This window comes from Haliotis asinina, chromosome 2 (assembly GCF_037392515.1).
Source record: "Haliotis asinina isolate JCU_RB_2024 chromosome 2, JCU_Hal_asi_v2, whole genome shotgun sequence".
NCBI classification, from domain to species: domain Eukaryota; kingdom Metazoa; phylum Mollusca; class Gastropoda; order Lepetellida; family Haliotidae; genus Haliotis; species Haliotis asinina.
Genome location: NC_090281.1, coordinates 85,701,847 through 85,723,427, shown reverse-complemented (window position 1 = coordinate 85,723,427; position 21,581 = coordinate 85,701,847). Strand labels below are relative to the sequence as shown.

The 21,581-nt window shown below is 38.6% G+C and overlaps 1 protein-coding gene across 2 annotated transcripts in view; it reads left to right on the top strand.

Moving 5' to 3' along the window:
• Positions 1 to 21,581, top strand: part of LOC137274493 (rho GTPase-activating protein 6-like) — a 59,392-nt gene that overhangs the window by 29,597 nt on the left and 8,214 nt on the right. The window contains exons 2-5 of one of the 2 annotated variants that reach the window (XM_067807707.1): positions 4,112 to 4,265; positions 12,208 to 12,336; positions 20,862 to 21,000; positions 21,327 to 21,408. In XM_067807707.1, coding sequence (XP_067663808.1) covers positions 4,112 to 4,265; positions 12,208 to 12,336; positions 20,862 to 21,000; positions 21,327 to 21,408 — 504 coding nt within the window. Of the gene's footprint in view, positions 1 to 4,111; positions 4,266 to 12,207; positions 12,337 to 20,858; positions 21,001 to 21,326; positions 21,409 to 21,581 lie in introns of both variants that reach the window. The other variant, XM_067807706.1, reaches the window with a different exon arrangement.

The following is a 21,581-nucleotide window of genomic DNA, read 5'->3' as shown; positions in this document are numbered from 1 at the left end:
AGACGATGAAGTGCCCTTTATCTGTATGGGAAGGGGCAGCAAACTCGGCCAGCCTTGCAATACTGATATCATCATGGTATCTTCCCCCTCCTTTTATTTTATCTCCTCGCTGGTCACAGAGCGTTGCCCTTTTGTTTGAAAAGGTGTATTTTACCATGAAAATTTACAAATTGCATGTTAGTGAGTATAGCCAGAAGGTCCATACTTGTAAACCGAAACAGGTTAAAAGACGCCAGCACGAATGATGAACTTACATGTCATGTGTTGGTTTATTTTGCTGAGTCAACAAATCAGTATATGGTCATGTATGGAGACATTAGCCATGAAGCGGAACACCCGCTACACCAAAAAGGTGAAGGGTGAATGTATTGTATGATGCAGTATGTCATGCAGGAACTTTGCCCCTTACACGTTGCAGGATCCGTTGTTCCTTAAGTTTACAACATATACTGATAGCAAAAGAAACGCAACGTTTCGAAAATTGAAACTTCATAAAAGTAAGCGTCCATATTATGTCTTCTATTTAAAGGCTTGATGAAAAGCTAGAATTGTGTTTCTTTTGTTGCTCAAAATATGTCCTATCACATTGACACGAAGTCATCATCTCTAACACAGAGACCTGCGTTAGCAAATTTTGGGGAGGGTGTAGATTTAGAGATGGGTTACCGGGTCGATTGTTAGGGCAATATCGCATAAAGGAGCTGGGTAGAAATTTTATTGCAATCCACAGGAACGATATGAACGCATTCAGAAGGTATTTTTATGGAAATATTCCCTAGGTTAGCCGAGGGCATATGTAAGACTAATGTAGCCGACATTGTTAGCTGGAACTCTAACTTGGACAGTAGCTACAGCTATTAGGGTAGTGGGTTGGCTTGTTGCTCTCGGTAATGACAGCTTACCACGCCATTACTCACGGTGGTTATATTGTATTGACAAACTTACATGCGTTATCCGTAACATGGCACGATTTCAGTTTTTGATAAAACTGGAACTGTTAACCTTTCCTGAGCATAATTGAGGAAGTTGAAACATGGGGGATTCGTGGCACACCTGCCTGAACGCCCAATACATTTGCTAAAATTTAAATAAAACATTTGGTTTCAGCTGATGTTCAAGGGTATGTTTTTAAGATTTCGAAATCACTGACTCTTGAAAAGGCGCAGTCGTATAATCACAAGAATATTGGGAATGTTGTCACCTTTTACGATGCCAACATAACATTTTTCTTTGTATTTGTTAAGATTACTTGTTTCCATGATGCTTAGAGCGCTGAGGGTGTAAATCCATTATATGCATAAATTCAGGCCGTCTGTCAATGCAGGCGTTAGTATCCTCCCGGGCAAGGTGGGTGTCATTCTTTTTATATGCCGTATGTTTAAGTAATTAGAGTTTATTTGAATATTGGCCTGAAGGTACAACCCGGCCATTGTTGGTACAGGTGTAGGGAAACACCACCATTAATCAGTTCCTAATGAACACGCGTGTTGTCACAAAGGTTCAGTAATTCGATAACTGTTTGTAATGTATTCTAATTACTTCATTAACCCTAGCTGCTTGTGTTTATTTCGGGGCGTATATCGCTGGTTCTCCGAGGAAGTAATTGACGCTGACACAACAAAGTGACACTGTAATTGCTGACAATAGAGTAATCATCATGGTCACCATTAAGCTAGGAGTTATTTACGAATGTGTTGAAATACTGAAAGATATTTAAGATTTTTAATGCGGCGCGCCCGTATTCGACGAGGAAGTATCCTTTACGGGTCATATCATTAAACATTCAATCGGCATCCTTCAGTTAAATCTCTCTCTCTCAATCTCTCTCTCTCTCGACGAAGAAATGATGAAGAAGATATGATTTTTTATTGAGGAAATGTAATATCCGATGAATTTTCAATATACAATGTAAAATTATCCAAAAGCCCCATATTTTTGCCGTCCGACTAAAAGATCGGATGGACGCACTTGTTGAGACGTGTCATCATATCATGATTGCGTAGACCGATGGCCATGATGTCAGTCACTGGATCGCCTGGTCCAGACTCGACTGATTGCAGAATATTGCTGAGTGCGACATTAAACAACGAAAGAGATGGTGTGCCCTAGTTTTCATTGTTACACTTGATATCATGTCAAACAAAACGCTGTTGAAAACAGGTGTTCGGTGATCCATTTATCATCATTAATGTAACTGATACCTGGCAATCGTCTGGCCCACCAGGCCATCACCGGGCCATCACCGGGCCACCGGACCGGATCTGTTGTGTTGATATTCCCTGAGAAACCCATAACCGCTGTTGAGTAGTAACTGGAACAGTTTTGGAAAAACAAGATTTAAGATATTGTATACCTGACACGTTAATTGCGTCACATGAGACAACTATGTGACAGTAGGCGGTGTTTAGAAGCGAACGCGATACATTTGGGAAAGGTATTTTTGCTGACCAAGTATCGTTTAAGCTTCGATTACAGGGTCCAAATCCCAGATTTGCTCATATTATGATTATATGTCCGTTCGAACCATACCCGTAATTTTGGGTTTCACCAATTTTGTATCCTCTTGGACTGCAACCTCGGCCCTCGAGTCTGACTTCTCATATTACCACATGAGTATATCTTGTGAAGCCTATTTCTGATGTTCCGCGCCGTGACATTGCTGGAGTATTGCTAAAAGCAGGGTCGTATTAACGGCCTTGCTGTTAAACAATATGACGTTTTCAACTCTTTACAATTCCTTGACATACTGACATTGGGGATGTGGTTGAGAAGCGGTGTAAAATAATACTCACTTACTACCCACCGTGATTTATCTGAAATGCAATTCAAAATGGCTCCAAACCAAACTTGCTCTCCTTGATTTAGTTCTTTCAAACCTTTAACATATTCTTTTGGGTCAACCCGTTGCCTCTGAGTTACCCCGTCTCGCTAATCCATCCCAACATCAAATACACTGTTATAGCTAGAGGGATTAATGTGAAAGATGCATGTTGGCTCCTGCTCGTAAACCGGTGTCACTTGAAACAGATGACCCGGGCGGACAGAGGGGACATGTTTCTCCAGCAAAGAATGTCCCTTGCTAAAATTACGAGTCCGCTTGTCGCGTCAGGTTAGAAGTTCATGTGGGCGAACGGTCATCTTGTGGCGTTGCCCAAAGCTACGAATAGCCGGACAGAGTTCGCTGGTCGATTTTCACATAAACGATCACAATGACCGAGGTAATGACCACGTTAAACCCAAGTTTAATCCAAGGAAGCTTGTTTAATGCATGTCAATCAACGATTGTGAGCAAGAATTATGATTACAGTAATCTAACACCCATGACTCATTATGGGATGGACTGAACATAGAAGAAGACGAAATTTGATGAATACTGCTACCATGCAGGTAGCGTTCGCTAAGTCACGTTGATGTATCGCGTGCCCGAGGTGTGAATATTGACATATAAGATAAGATAAGTAAACTTTAACTGTACACGATAGAGTGAGTGAGGGAGATGAGATTACGAGTGGAGGTCTGGGTAGCCAGCTTGATGGTTTTGATAACCTTGTCAGTAGGTCTTTTGTCACTGGGTTTGGATTGTGGTATTGTGATGGGTTATCAGAGGACTACAGATAGCATTATTGATATACAACGAGACAGTTGGCAGACATACTTATTTATCATCATTGTGACTATCATAATATTCACACAATCACCATCATCATCTTTATAACTATTATTACTACCAACACACCCCTGTCATGCTATTCACATCATCATCATCATCATCATCATCATCATCATCATCGCCATCACATAATATTACCATTACTATCATATTTCTACCACCACATCCCTGTCATGCTATTCACATCGTCGTCGTCATCGTCGTCGTCATCATCATCATCATCATCATCATCATCATCACCATCCCTTTGCGACTTAATTGTTTTTTATTGTGCAACTGATATAATTGATGAAAACGCAACAAAAGATTTCATAACACCTGTGGTCCTTGCATTAGCCACGTGGCGAGTTAACCTCTTATCACTAGTACCATTGCCGGAATCTCTGCCTTCCTTGTGTGACACTCATGATAATATGCTTCTGTTTCTTTCTGTTATTGCAGGGTTCTTGTACATGGTGCAGCGTAAGCGGAAGGAAAGTAGTGCTAAAACCAGTCAGTTTACTCCAGCTGACGGATGCGGAAAGGGTTGCGCTACAGAAAATAGCCCTACCCAAACTTCAGTCTATGGACATTGGTCCTTTATCTATTCCCAAAGGTAAGGAAGACGCTGAACTATTCAAACTAACACGAATCTTCCCTCTTATCATTCGTGGGACTACTTGGAAATCGTTGGGACTCCAGTTCGTTAAGAACTGTCCGACTTGCTTGCCCATTTCGTGATGACGTGCTTTCATATTCTTTGGCATTAGTTTCCACCGATGATTATTCAAGGAAAACATGGCCACTTTAACAATCTGTATTTTTGGAAAATATAAATGTGAAAACTCAGTTATACTCGGATGTGTCAATGAATATTCCTATCTCAACTGAAATGTTCCCCAAAGTTGCCAGCATGTGCGTGTGCTATTTGGTCACATGCACCAAAGGGTCAAGGACGTGCACGTGTAATTCTGAACACAACAAAGGCCTCAGACAATGTCCTATTTGTCATTCTCTGACACCATAATAGAGTGACCAGGTGTATTCTCATTAAGGTCGTGTTAACGTTATCACCTGAATCAGATGTTTGTGTGAGCTCAGCATGAGTTCATAGTCTTCATCGTGTATATTAATCTGTATGGAAAAGTCAATGGTGGTCATTCAAGGAGTCAGTTATCCCTTGAATAGCGCAGCAGTCATGCGCAGACAGCCGTCAGTTCTGACCAGACGAGCGCTGTCACTTCATACTCACAATTAGTTCCGTTTTGTCCAGACCACGCGCAAAGTAATTACGACCACGCCACTTGTATTGAAACCGAAATGAAAGCACGTGTTGAGCACTCAAAGTTTTCCTCTGAGGCATGTCCGAATGGCTAACAGATACCATGAACGACACCTGGTGGTCGATAAAAGCAACATGTTATTGTCCAGGGAGATAATTCAAAACATAGTGGGACTAACATCACGGCCGTTCTTTAATTTCTGTCGTCAATATGGGAAAGTAATGCTGGGCTCTTGATGTGTGTTTCTCATTCATTTCATTCCAAGACAACATAAACCATGGTCAAACCGGATGCCAGGTGCATTGTGGAAGGTTTAGGACATATGGTCTTGGCGCCATAGGGGATCGATTAAGCGGCATATAACATAAGGTATTGGCTGTCCAAGGCAATCGTGTGGTGAACCGATCACGTTCCATAGCCAAGTCATGTGACCCTGGACCATAAAAGCTAGTTAGTACGGGCGATACAGGAACACTACTATTCCCTGTAAAAGACCTTTTTCCACATCGAAGACGCTGCGAGTGAATGAGTATGGGTTTTCTTCGCTTTTAGCAATGTTCCAGCAATATCACGAGGAGGAATGGGCTTCACACATCGTATCCAAGTGGGGAATCGAACCCGAGTCTGGCGGGACAAGTAGCCACTTGGCTACCTCCGACGCTGTGACTATTATGTGTTAAAAATAGACCGCTAAAGTTTTAATAGGTGTAACTAGAAATGTCATTCTATTTAAATATAACCCGTACAGAATCGAGTTCTTGTATCGTGGAGAAGAAAATATCCCAGTCAAAATAGTTGTCATTGTGTGCCATCGAATATGGCAACCGAGACAGTCAGTAAAAACCCATCCTATGCGTGATACGTGCTTATAATAATTCAACACGATAGTGAAGGAAGATAAGGACGCTTGAGATGACCCACTCATCTAAAATATAACCTTCTCTCGTAAATTACGTCTCTTGTCTGCTGCAGTGACAAGTCTACTAATGCATCTCTTAGAAGTTATTACATGTCGTCATATAGCTATATCGGTGTATAAACTTCATATCGTATTACCTAATCCCTGACATGAACATATATCATTGTCCCAAGAATGCGACCACTTTTACGTATTCCATACTAAAGAACAACCCCTCTTTGTGTTTGAATGTAATTTTTCATTTAATACGCACATCCAGTGTGAGTTATGGTGTCATGTTTGATTCCACTTCTATATGGAATGTCTGTATGACTTGACACGCAGATAAGGAGATATTAAGAAAACGCAACACGTTTTCTACTTTCTACATTCCTCACGTAAGCCAAACGCAAGAGCGATATCAAGTGTATCATCATAAAATGCAAAGAATAAGCGCGTTAGGTTGGTTTTACGCCAATGTTTGCAATAATCCCGCAGTATCACGGCGGGGAACACCAGAAACAGGCTTAACACACTGTACCCATGTGTGGGATCGAACCCGTGTCTTCTGCGTGACGTGCGAACGTTGGACGTACTAGTCGGCCCCTCCGCCCCTATATATATCATTGATAGCAGGAGGAGGTAGATACTTCTTCTGCCATATGAACCTTTCCTCGTCTTCAAGGGCGTACATTTGAACTTGATGAAGGAATGCGGAAAAGCAAGCAAGCCGTTTTTTATTTTCTTGAAAACAAGATATATGGTTCTCAGGTCAACACCTAACCTCTGACCTCAGTAAACCCATACCACCACGAACAAAATGGCGAACGACTGTCAGGGCATCGTTGCGCAAGGGATTGTGGGATACGTATAGACTAATTACCATTTAGCATAGTATTACAGTGTCATGTTTATTCATTCATATCATTGAGAGGTGACTGCACGGTTAAACTGAGTGGGCATCTTCAACAATCTCAGCCTCTTACGTCATGTCATTGAGTCGCACTGGGATGACACGTTGACAGTTATATCTGGGCGTGTTTCTGTATTGCAGACACGTGCACCTACTGGCTATGTGTCTTAGTGCAGAGCAGTAAACCCCTGTATGTCCACCGTAACAATGTCTTCAAGTATTGTCTCTTCAGCTCGATCTAGATGATGTGTTGTACTTAGATGATGCATCTGTAGTGACATCATAAAACTTGGCTTGTTACACCTTGGACAAAAAAGGGTAGTTTTGCCTCATGAAAGTGTCGTGATTTACTTATAATCACATGTTCAAAGGTTAGCAAGGAATGGTTTTGTACACAGCAAAGCTTTAAATCGTGAACTAGGTTAAGTACAGAAAGGTACGCGTTTTTGGTGTTGAGTACGATCACCCAACCTACTGGTTACTGAGCTCATGAGTCACGTCGAAGACCCAGCTGAGAACTGAGATCTCAGTTTCATCAGCAGTCCTCCAGCAACACAACGGCAATCAAAGACGTAGAATTTCTTTGATGCTGTTTTAAATTCGAGGATATCAAATGTAACCAAACTGATCTAATCTTCCAAAGACCTAACAACGGAAATCAACGGGCACGCCGTGGCCACAAAACAGGATCTTCTTGAGGTCTCTCGACATAAATGTCGTGGGACGAGAGGTTATTGATGAACTGTCCAAATGACAAGATAGAAACGCTCACATACAGGTTGTACACGCTGGTGGCCGATGATGTCATCCATGACAGTGGATCAAGGTCGTAGATCAGGAGCAACCACGTGGTACACGCCACACCTGTCAGGTGTGAGATGAGCTGATGGAACGTCACGGCATATGGGGTAATAGGTTGTAAGATAGAGGCCGTGCCTTCAGCTGATGGATGGGACGTGGAAGTTACGTCCACTTACGACCAGTCGGTCATTGCTGTAAATGTCTCTCTGTGCTGTTTTCCGGTTTTGCAAAGTCCACCTCCGGTTTAAACACCAGTCGATAACTTTTGTTTCGATTTCCGTTTCGTCTCCGATCAGTCGTTCACTGCTGTAAATGCTCTGTATGTTTTCTTTCTGGCTGTGCGTAGACTTGTCGACATATGTCTAAACATAATGGTCGATGACTTTTGCAGATGTTTCTATTTCGGTTTTGTCTCCAATGAGTCGGTCGTTGCTGTAAATGGCTGTCTATGATGGAGTAGTTTTTCATATTGTGCGAAGGCTTGGCGAGTTTCGGTTTAAACAATAATCGATAACATTTGTGAATGTTTCGACTTCCGTTTTGTCTCGATCGACTATGAACTTTCTTCTCTTTGACGGAGATGGAGCTGTAAAAGCACCCTAAACTCCCCAGATGTAATTTTGTATATCTGTTGTTGATACGAATTGTTTAAGGACCAACTGAACGAACATGGGAGGATTTCGTTCACAGATATACACTGCTCAGACTACCGCAGAGACTCCCAACGAGACGCTTGACTTCTTGTTTCTGGACATCTTTCTTGTATCCCCCACATTCTGAAAAAAGTTTTGAAATCACAATATTTGGGCCGCAGGCTTACGTAAGCAAGGTGATTCTTAAAACCTGTGTAAATGCACACGTGACACAATGACAACGTAAAATATCCATACCAAACAATATGTCAGGAAGGGATTACATGCTTCTCGTCAGCAGGATATAACAGATAATGACACATATACATACTGCACCAATTAGAACTCATGACACGGGCGCTCGACACAACGAAAGCAAAAGTTTATGCACTCAATGGTGACCTAACAGTGAAAGCGACCTTCACCTTTAAACCTGTAGGTCACTCTCCGAGGCGTAATATTTCGACGCTCCCGACCTATACACCTAGCATCAGTGTATCGTAACGTGTATAGCCGTACATTACAGGTGCTTGTCTGTGTGTGTCATCGTTAGCATATCTCTTCTGTCATATTACCCTGACAACTGATCCAAGCTGTGTTATTTCTGCACACGTGGTGCACCAGCGTACTTTTAGGTAGAGCCCAGTCACTACGTCAATAGTCTTAATCTTCATCATTCGTTACGTCAAGTCTGGGGCTCATTTATTAGATGATACTGATGATACACCACGTGACACGGTCATATTTTCACGTGATATGTAGTCGTCACTTCATCTCACTTATGAGCGATAGTGTGTTAGAGCATTTAATGGCTGCTATCTGAACCACTAACATACTACATTTTATGTTCTTTTCTGAAGGGTTAAAATTAGATTGGGTAAGGATAACGACCGAGCGGCTGTTGTGCCACGCAAGACCCTTAAAATGGCTCACTCAGTACTTCTCGAGAACTATTGATAGGGACTATATTTCGTATGGGTTCCACTGATATCCTTATAAGGTAATGGGTGTAGAATGTCCGCGTATTAACTTAAGGAAGTCCTTAAGCTTGCCTTTAGATTTTGTTAACGCTATTATTTTAAAAATAATTTTGCGAAATATCTTACTCATGCTTTTACATATCACGACAGACAGATATTCGGTTTTAAATTTTTGTTTATATAAAAAATGAATATTTTCTACGAACAAATTGTCAAGTTGACAGTATTACAAGGGTTGGTCTCTAGCTTGCTGAAGAACAGGAAGACGTTAAAACGTCACGGAATGAAAATTAGTCAAAAAGGTGGTTCCAGTGTCACGACGGAGCTGAAAATAGTCTATGGTTTTAAAACTGTCATCATTTCGACTGGCGCAGGCATCTCAGGCAGCCATGCAGATGATTTGTCGCCCGGCGACAGGAAGACGAAAAGACAAATGCTGCTTTTTTCAACGACTGCGTTGTGTTAAAAAAATACATCAGCGTTGCCTTTAACAAATGACTTGGTTTAAATATTCTTAACTTAATCGTGTGAGTTCTTGTAGATGACAAAGTATCACAATTGTGGTATGTTTCACGTGATGCCTTCAGGAAGCAGCTTTGAAAAATTTGACATAGGCCTTTGATTGGCTGATAGAGCCGCAGCGGTCATTATTTGTCTCGAATATGATTATCCCGAAAGTCTGGGTGTCTGAAAGTTAGGAATGGGCCAAAATACCACGGAAGTCAGTTATCCAAAATATATTCAAATATTCCTCTTGGTTCCGGGCTTTACTGACGAATTCAAATTCAGGATTTCAAAATGCAGAGTGAGTGAGTGAGTGAGTTCGGCGATGAGGGAGGAAAGCCCTAAATCATGCAGGCCTTTGACATTGTGCGAACTCGGAAACATACTCGATGAGAACCGGGATCCGAACGCATAATCATAGGGACTGGCATTCCCCATAGAACGTTCTTTAGAGGAAAGGACACACCTAGAAACGTTCCACTAGCCTCCATTTAAAATATAGACGTAAGCACTTTGCAAACAGCTTTGTTTGTTGTGTATTAGTCACCAATGATTGTTTACGTTGGAAGTACTTAGATAACGACGTATTCAGAATGTTCACATTCTTGATAAGCATGGTGACGTTTGGGCCATACAAACCATACCCAGGGCTACGCCAAAACGACAGCATCAATTTACTGGAGCAATTTACAGGACCATAAAATCACGATCATTTTTTTCAAAAGTAACTTAGCAACCAAACGTGTCGAAATAGTGCGTAAGTAGTGACGCGCTAGTACTCGCACAGATATAATTACAATTTATGACTATGCGTTGAACATTTGCAGGTATATCGGTTTCTCACGTTTTGTTCCGAATTTTCTTTTTTTTTTACAAAAAAAGAGAGAGATGTTTTGGCGCTAATTTAGAGGTGGTAAGATGAACGCGGACTTAAGTATAGTGAATTTCCTCTTTATCTCTATTGGCCTCCTCCCTGCGCGTTCATTTGCATGACTGCCTGCTCGTCGAGCATACTTTTACGGTCCATACACCAGGCGATTGCAGAGAATTACTCACCGGGTGCCCAACAATAGGTCGTGATTTGTGGTAAACAGGGAAGATATTCAGGGTGATGTATGGCATGTCGGTGTTGGTCATCTTCACGGACCAGCATAGTCCAGCCCAGTAGGGCGTTATCGTGATGGTATGTTGGTCTCATGAAAATCAAGGCCATTTGACCTTTACAGAAAACCTGCGTTTAGCGGCCATTTTGACTGCTACGGAGTGAATAGACCTATCGTTTGATATTTTTGATCTGTAATAACCAATGTATTCCTGAAAATGATGCTGAGGACAGGATCTGGTAGATGTATTATAGTAAGTGTATGTTAAGGTGTTAAGATGTATGGAACGTTCCGAACGCTTTGTGGGTCAGGGTCCTTATTCTCTAAACGTTCGCAGCCCTCATAATTCTTAACTTTGATCGTAACCAATGTGTTGAAGAAGTTCGTAGGGCTACGAACGTTTCGAGAATAGCTGGCCAGTTTTCAGGGTAGCGTTGTACAAAGTAGTCTTAGCTCCGCTACGACTTTCGTGATAATCATCTTAGCACTAACTTGACTAAGATCGCTTTGTTCAGTGCAGCAGGGCCGTCAGCGTGTCGTGTGAACGTTCAAACCACTTGGCAAACCTGCGGCTTCCGGCTGCATTTCTGCTGAATATCACACTTAACGTGTTCTGTGTACTTAACATTCGTCAATTTTAATAACTTGATCACAAGGAACAATGACTTGCATAGTCTTCTTTAACAGCATTGGTGTTTCAGAATTACCACAAACGCATGGCCTTATGCAGAGCTGTATTCCATAAGTGTGACGTCAACTTCCAGTAGATTCTTGAAACATTTACAGAAACAATTCTCAATAATTCATGAATACAAACCATGTGTTTTATAGCTGTGTTTTATTTCATCGATTTACACATTGTCTTTGATGTCGTGTGACTGAATATGTGGAGTATTAAAGTAGGTCTACTATAAGTTTACCCTCGGGCACAGTGTGATGTGTTTCCGATAGATGGCAATGATGGTCGAAACAACAGTAAACCAACAGGCACGGACTAAGTATGTCACATGTTACAGTCCATTGCGCTCACATCTGTGGAGACAGTCCGTCATCCCAATGTTTAGAACTGCTAAATTTCCACTGTATTTGCTTGTAGGGGTGATTTACCTCATTTGCATATGTAGAGAAAAAAATAATGTTCAGAATGTAAGTGCGGATAGGTATCCACATGGACATCGAGTGTTAATTATATTAATTCTTTCAAATGCCAATCACGCAGATCGATGTTCATGATGTTGATCACTGGATTGTCTGTTCCAGTGCTGAGTTGAGCATCCAACCAACTTGTTGGACAAAATAAGTAAACATTATGAATTGCAAATAAGTGATTAGTGTGCAGAACGCCTGGTGGTGATGTTGGGAAACACATTTACTGTGAACCATGTCCATTTCTTGTTATACTTTTTCTTTTGTATCATTATCAATTATTTTGTTCTATTTCCAGGAGATTCTGATGACAACCGGAGGTCAAAGAAAGTGTTGTCACTGAAACGAAGGTCAAAGTCTGCCAACCTGGCTGGTTTGCTGGATACTCTAGCTGAGAAAGAAAAACAGAAGGATTCAAACCCAAAAGGTTGGTTTCATTGTATCAGAATATTCCACCTTTATTTTCAAGCATTTGAATTTTGAAAGAATTACATTGTTGTTTGAGAAGCTGTTCGCTAGCATGAAGGGAGAACTATGTAAAAGGTGATAATATACCTTTGAAGCTGATTTTAAAGCAAAGTCCAGTATATTTTCATTATATTAAGGAAACAACATAGACATGAATTTAGAAAAACAGAGAGGCATGAATTTATCGATGTCAACTTCATTATTTTGATGACTTTAGACTAAGTATATTCTTTTTCTTTCATTGAGTGAATGATCTATAAATTCATGCTTTTATGTGTATTGATTCTACTCACCATTCAAAGAAAAAAGTAAACATGTTTGTACAAAGTTCCATATATGGCTGTAAGGCATATTGTCCTGTAATCACCAAAGAAATTTGTAAGATGGTCTTCACCTGGTTGTAATAAATACCTCTACACAATTGCTACTATCAAATATACTGGTCGAACTGAGAAGACCTGTATTTGAATAGATGGTCATTGATATGTGTAGAATGAAACAGAGGCTCAAAGTGCACGATAATGAAAGAGAGGCTACAGATTTATAGAAGGACCCGGTGTGTGATTGAAACTTATTCTATAAGGGGTGCGTTATATTTCAAACAACAACCTGCCACGCCTACAGCATGGTCAGTGGTGCATGAGAAATGTCAGCCCCATAGTATTCCTCTGACCTTGGAGATAGAAACTATTTTCCACATGACTGCTACTAATATTGTGTTGAATGGATGTTGTGGTTTAAGTTCTAGCATTGCAATACGCTGAATTGTTATACTGTAGTGTTCCACAAGACATTAAGTACATTTATAGGATTTATTCAGAATATTATTGTGGTCAAATCATTTTGAAATGTTTAACATGCTAGACTTTCATTGATTTTCTGAACAGACTTTTTTGGATGCATGAATATTTTGTATTGATATATAAACTTTTGTTGTCAGTTATTCATAAAGTTAAATAGGAAATGATGAATATTTGTAAGGAATTTTGTAAAATATTTATCAAACAATGAATTTTATTTGAATTACAGGACTTGACAATAAAGAAAGCATTAGTATCCACTGAGTGTAATAAAGCACTGTAATAAAATATAAGTACTGCAAAAAACATGTAAGAAATGCTGAATGTAAAACATGAATAATTCAGATATCAATAGATATGACCGTATTTCATGTCAAAACGCCTGATAAATAATGTATATCATGTTTATGGTATTGATGTGGTATTTCATTCAAGAGCAACCTGACACTCCCTAGTTAAATATATAGGTCAAAAACATCCACCCCCACATTGACTCTGGGCAAAACTCCAGGAGTTACGGGCAGTTGAAATAGAATTAGCTCTAGGGTGGTTCTGTCATGTCACATAACCCTACCTCATCAACTTAACCTGAGTGATACCATGACTGGAGCTAATTGATAGACTTATCCTTGACCTCTGATGAATATGTCCATGTGTCTATAACTTAAACTTATTGAAATATTCTTCTTTATACTTTTTGTTTGTTAGTTTACAGAACATTGTAAACCATTCATTGTTTCATCCTTATTTTAATTATCAGGAATATTTGATAATAATTTCTTATTTCTCATGATATTTTGTCATGTAAATTTTGCTATACATGTAGCACTAGACTGGGAGCTGCAAGATATACATGTAGCACTAGACTGGGAGCAGCAAGATATGTCAAAATCTGGAAATGTTGTCCTCAAGAATTTAGTACTGTTTGATCACAAGTCTGATCTAATCCTCTTTTTTGGTAAGTCAAGATACTACAAACAGAAACCTACTGGTATGACAACATATCGCAACCTTTGTGGTATCTACCTACACTAATCCGTTTAAACAATTTCCTCCTTCAGTCAACAGATTAAACTTTCATGTCAACGTTTGACCCTGGTCAGGCATGCTCTATCAGCTGGCGTTGGATTCACCACAGAATCTTGCACTTTCAGAATCCATGATAATCCATATTTTAATCCACTTTAATCTCAGAGATCTCGTAAACAGTCAGTCCAACACCTCCACACAAAGAGAGGGCCAGACTGGCTCCACCATAGCCTCTTGTCAAGATGATCTGAGGCTAGTACCAAGATGGTGTGATACGAACAATATCCACCCCATCCCTGAATCCTCGGGCTAGCCTGATATGAGGAATACATGCCACTGGCATGATCTAAGGTGAATACAGGTCAAGTTGTAGTCTTTGCAACTTGATCACGTCCAAAAGTTTAAAGCAAAATTTGGATGTCTTCAACATATATTATGGCTCCTGTGTTTTGAAAATACTTTGACACTCTGTACACTAGAACTGAAGTGTTTTCACCTGTACAAAGTTTACCTGACAAAACTGAAACTGTCCTGAATTTTAGCATAAGTGATAAGTTACATGTCCAGTGACCAAGTGTGTTGGTTCAGTATGAACTATGTAGATGATCAAGAGATGAACAAGTGGAAAAAATACTTCAAATAACACAGATGATTTATGGTTAAAAAATATACATTTCACCTACACAAGGGATTTATTTAGGATGCTCTTACATACATATCACTATTTTTCTGAAACTGGTTAGTGAACTACAACTTTTTATTAGTACATAACATCGTCTAGGAAAATTGTAATTCCAGTTTGGATAATAACAGATATTTGTTGCAGAATTGAGAAAATATTGGGCCCTGAACGCCCTGCACAGGTCTAGATAAATATCTGTGTAGGATATTTATACAGTATTGAAACATATACACATGAAATGAACAGTTAAAATAGTGGGAATACATGTGATTTATGGTTAAAACTATGATAGTAAAACTCCTTAAATCTGTCATTGTGGATGTCAACCTTTCTAGTATGAAAAAATATATAAAAGCTTTTATGTGTATCTCACTTTTTCATTTACTGTTGTGTGTAAATAACCATGAAAAAAGTAGGACAACTTTTGTGACTCAGATAAAATGTTTTGTGTCAGCTATATCAACCAACATGTTTGTAATGTCATAAAAGACTTGTAGTCTGGAGATGTCTGGTAATATTTAGATATACAGATGTGTTGTAAATATAGATATGATGTATGTGTAGAGCACAGGCCCTTGACCAAATTCCGGAATGATAATAGAATTTTGGCTCTAGTTGTCATATGTAGGTCATATACAAAACTTAGGGTGGGAATTACCAACCTTGTCATCTGAAAGATGTTTACAGTTTCTAAAGTGTTTACATAGCTAATAGGAGGGATGGGTTAATGTTTGACAAGTTAAGTAATATTATATGTTAATTGTCTAGAGGGATGTTTTATATTTTGTAAACCAGGAAGGCAATATTCTCTATCTATTTTGATGATACTGTATATTAACATGATGAAACATTTTGTAATGATAAAAATCTCATAACAGTTTTTCATGTTTAGTTTAAATAATTTTAGATTTGCTAAGGTTTATTACTAAAATACCATTGGTATTGTCACTGGTGTTAAAGTGCAGATTTGATTTTTTGTCAGTTAAAGAAATTGCAACTGGCAGCTTTTTCTTAATGATGACTCAAGTGATGTACATTCACATTCAACTGTTTACAAGGACAGTGTGAGGAGTTTCCTTTCTTCTTGAAGGTTTGGGAAAGAATTAATGAGGTGTTGAAGAGCACCATTAATCTCTTTTTGACTGAGATGTCACTGTCATGCTAACGGCAACTTAGCTGAACATTAAAAGTTAATAGTGACAAAAACAGCTTGTGCCCTATTCGATGTGGTAGAGGTAGAGTTTTAAACCATTTATAACAGTCAGGGACTGAGAGAGGATTGTTAACATATTGCAGTAATTTCATTGTAGGAGACAAGAGATATGGCCCCAATTTTCTCGAAAAAAGCTTAAGTCTGAGTTTTTACTTAAATTTGAGGAAATGCATGAAAATGCATTTCACAGAATGAACTGAAATCAGTTTTTAACTCAAACTATAGTGCCAGTTTGACATTGGTGGACAGATTGCTTGAGATGTGTGGGCTTTTATACTTAAAAAACACAGTTGAGTTAAAAATTTGACTGCAATTGAGATTTGAGTAAAGACTTACTTTTTCTCAAGAAATCAGCCTATGGTCTCCACACATGTGTTATTAAAAATGTATGTGATGAGCAAATAAACTATGCCTGAATCCCATTTTTATTTCTGCTAAAGAATAAACATATAACCTACATTTTCAGCAGTCTTATTTAATATTTTCTTAATACATTTTAATTATGTTTGCATAATGTTTAGATTGAAAATGAAACTTTTCTGTTATAAATGAATTACCATTCAGTCGTTTTTTGTGAAAATATTTTAATATTCCCTATCATGCTGTATGGCATATCACAAAACATTTTCTGTAGTATCTATGAAAAATATATAATCAGTCGCATTAAATATGAATATTTTGTGAATGGCAAATATATTTCATGGCAAACTGTGTCATCAAAAATATGTTATTCTGAAAATATTTTAATATTTCTTGACATGCTCTATAGCATATCACAGTTTATTTTCTGTAATTTCTATGAATAATATATAATCAATCACATCAATTCTGAATACTTCGTGAATGACAAATATGTTATTTCAGGGAAAAATATGTTCTCTCTACTTAAGGACCAAAATAGCAATGTGAACTATGGAATTTTATCTCTGCTGTATCTGAAACATTTCAAAGATATTATAAATTCCTGAAATATTTGGTAACTTTAAATTTACTCAGATTTCAATGACACTTCTGATTTAATACTTGATGGTATTATTCTGGTTAGTTTTGTCACTATTTTCCAGACAGTGGTTATAAGATTAGGTTATGTGTTATGGAGACAGTGGTAGACATTCTTGAGTCATGGATATACATCTTAGTCATACCATCTACTCCAGGACAATATCAGATACAATCTCTACATCGTAAGAGGCGGCATATGGGTTTGGGGGGTCAGGCTGTCTGACTTGGTTGACACGTCATTGTATCCCGAATGAGTAGATTGATGCTTATGCTGTTGATCACTGGATTGTCTGGTCCAGACTCAATTATTTACAGACCACCACCATATAGCTGTAATACTGCTGTGCGCAATGTAAAACTTATCAACACAAACTCTACATTACATGAGCCTGTTTCACATCAGTTGGACTCACTCACTCACTCACTCACTCACTCACTCACTCACTCACTCACATCAGTTGCATACTCAAGAAGTATGATTTTCTAGAGGTTGAATTTAAGTTATATTTCTTCTTAAAATAGGTAACTTATCTTCATATAGGTCACCAAATTTACATCACTTTGACAAGACATAAGTGGATCATACAACCACGTCTCTATGTAGTCTTTGTCAAGACATAAGTGGATCATACAACCACCTCTCTATGTAGTCTTTGTCAAGACATAAGTGGATCATACAACCACGTCTCTATGTAGTCTTTGTCAAGACATAAGTGGATCATGCAACCACGTCTCTATGTAGTCTTTGTCAAGACATAAGTGGATCATACAACCACATCTCTGTGTAGTCTTTGTCAAGACATAAGTGGATCATCCAACCACGTCTCTATGTAGTCTTTGTCAAGACATAAGTGGATCATACAACCACGTCTCTGTGTAGTCTTTGTCAAGACATAAGTGGATCATGCAACCACGTCTCTATGTAGTCTTTGTCAAGACATAAGTGGATCATACAACCACATCTCTATGTAGTCTTTGTCAAGACATAAGTGGATCATGCAACCACGTCTCTATGTAGTCTTTGTCAAGACATAAGTGGATCATACAACCACGTCTCTCTGTAGTCTTTGTCAAGACATAAGTGGATCATGCAACCACGTTTCTATGTAGTCTTTGTCAAGACATAAGTGGATCATACAACCACGTCTCTATGTAGTCTTTGTCAAGACATAAGTGGATCATGCAACGTCTCTGTGTAGTCTTTGACAAGACATAAGTGGATCATACAACCACGTCTCTATGTCGTCTTTGACAAGACATAAGTGGATCATGCAACCACGTCTCTATGTAGTCTTTGTCAAGACATAAGTGGATCATGCAACCACGTCTCTGTGTAGTCTTTGACAAGACATAAGTGGATCATACAACCACGTAGTCTTTGTCAAAGTCAGTGCTGCTTCTTCATAGCATAACTTTTTAAAAGTGATATGTATTTTATAGGTCAAGACAAAAATGTGGTTTCCTTTCTCCTGACCAATCTTAATCAATCAGAGCAAACACACTTTAAGTATGGTTTTTTACATTTTGTTCCTAATTCACCAGCTGAGTATTGTCCCTCTTTTGATTTTCAGCATAAATTTGTTTCACTTTGGTATATATAAATCTTGTATTCATCTTTAAACATTTTTAACTAATACCTAGTGTGAGTGATGGTGGGGGGTTTAAAGAAGAAAATATGTGAAAACAAATTAACCTTATTTTGGTATGGATGGAAATATGAGACATATATTGATGGCAGAGGAAAATTTATTAATGAAAATGTTTAGTGACTAGAACATAGCGTATATTGTATTGTTTCATGGACCCTTCTGTGACATGAGTGGTGTCAAGTCATATCCTAGAAACATTAACATCATCCCTCCATGCTCTCCATTGAACAGCTGCTGTCAGTTATCAGTTCAAAGTATCTCAAATAACACCGTGAACTATGTCAAATGATAGTGGCGTGCAAGGTTTTGCATTAGTTTTAGTGCTATTGAGCAGCATAACTATCAGTGGATCTAGAAAGGATATGAGTTAGTGAGTATGGTATTATATTGCTTTTAGCAATATTCCAGCAACACTATGGTAAGGGACACCAGAAATTGGCTTAAGGCTTTGTGGGGAATCCAAACCAGGAATTCGGCATGACAAGCAAACTTTTTAACCACTGGACCACCCTGACACCCCAGAAAGGATCTGAATACAAATATGGCGCACTTATGGTCTTATTGAGTACTCCAATTTTGTAAATTTTGAAAGCTCATGATGCTTTTTGCAGTGAATATGGTACCTTCATGCTTGAAATGGATGTATCAATTTAATGCTGTCAGGTCAATGTACACAATGTACAGTGTGATTGTTGACAGAAGTACTGTCACATGCATATTTTATCAGTATATATTCAGGTTATCATAAAACATTCTCAATGTATTTTTATGCATGACAAGTGGATTAACATGCCATATCTGAGATATGTTTCACGAGGCTAAAGGAGTCTGATCGTTACTTATGCTTCAAAAGTGTTTTGATAAATAATTTTGGTTTTCACTGTAGATATCTGTAAGTCATGCAAGTGAGGGAGTAAGGTTTTACACTGCTTTTAGCGACATTACAGCTAGATCATGGCAGGGAACATTAGAAATGGGCTTCCCTCTGTACCCATGTAGGGAATCGCGGATTTAGTGTCTTCAGTTTGATGAGGAGACACTTTAAGCATTTGGCTACCTCAGTTTATGCCAGGTGAAAATACTCAAAATTCAATAAGAATAATGTTTTATGGTGAAGAATGGTAATCCCTGGATTATTGCCTTCCATGTCTGACGTGATACGAACAATAATAAGTAATGTAGTTAATAATCATATAAATCTGAAATGTTAATGAAATGAAAAATAATATTGTGTTGTATTGTTAGTAATTATATGAACTGGAAATATTATCTGATAACTCATTCAGGGATATATAAAACGTAATACTGCCCATGTCTTTCCTCTATGTAAGACAGTGGTTGGTCGTTGTAAAGAACAAAGATGACCGATTCACATGACGGCTGTCTTTCACAATATCATGCAATGATAACATATCCTCAGCTATATTCTTAAACTGACTAGATTTTAGACAGACCCCTTGCTGAGATAAACAATGAGGTCATCATTTCTATGTGACATTGAAAAAGTACAGCCTGCTGGGGACTGATTTGACCTAGTGACACTGAAAAATATCTCCCTCAGACCACCACTTGCTACTGGGATGGTTAGCCAAGCAGGGGTTCTAGTTGAATCATTGTATTCCCATTAGAAGGGATCTAGTGAGAGGGCAGGGATAATGTATTGTAGTAGTCAAATAGGGAATTAGTTTAAGAAGATGAGTGAGTAGAATGCCAGGATTTTAACAGACCCATGCTAAGACTTGTAGACAGGTGGAAATAGTGCGTATAACACCTGCCTGTTATGACTAATAATACATTGTGATATCAAAGCACTTGGTAGCTCTGAAACCTGGTGATATGAATTATATCTTTTGTAAATCACATAAATGGTTGGGGATTGTAAACCATTGGACTATCATGACTTGAAGCTTTTCATTAGCAATCTGATGACACTTGCATCTGAGTATGTGTCACACTTTTCTCTGACTCTGCTTGGGTATGTTTAGTACAAAATGTGCTTGATATTCAAAGATTATTAGACGATATTGGAAAGGAGGAGTTCCAGGTGTCAGTCAGAAACATATTGAAGCCTTTTCAGTCTATACATCAAATAATATTTTGTTTCAGAAGGAATGGTGTTTGGAATTCCGCTGTCAAAGTGTATTGCTCATGACAGAGAAATATATAAAAGACAAAGTTGTCGGTCATCAGCATCGTTAAAGGTCCGCAGTGAAAGTGCTGATGTATTATTGTCTCCCCATGGTCAGAGGTGAGTCGCCATTATTGCTGCATTGTGGGTGATTTGTGGGTGACTTAACAGTTGGTCAGAATGAAGAATGTTGATGGAAAACTAGGTTGACGCATTAGTGAGTAAAATGTTTTAACACATGCTTATGTACTGTTTCCTTGGCCAGAGAATAGTCGCCATAAATAATGCATTGAGTGATTTTTGTTTGACTTTCTTTGAATGGTTGGTCAGAATGAAGGAAATTGTTGGAGAACTAGACTGACAAGTGAGTGTGAGTGTGTAAGTAAATGGAATGTTTTAACTCATTCTCATGTTCTATGTCTAATGAAATTTTTTTTTTTTCACAGAAAGTCAAGTAGTTCCTCCCAAAGCTCTCTGGACAATGTTCCCCACAATGGCAGCACAATATCCCACAATCCCTCTCAAGGGGTAAGCAAGCAAATTCCTGTCACACATTTTGTAGATGCATACAGGGTATGAAGATACACCTCAAATGGTTGTAACACAAGGAAGAATTCTAAGGAAATTATAAGGCCACGACATAAACTACTTCCACATGTTTTATGTATAAATGGAGAGAATCCTAATGAATATCAACTTTA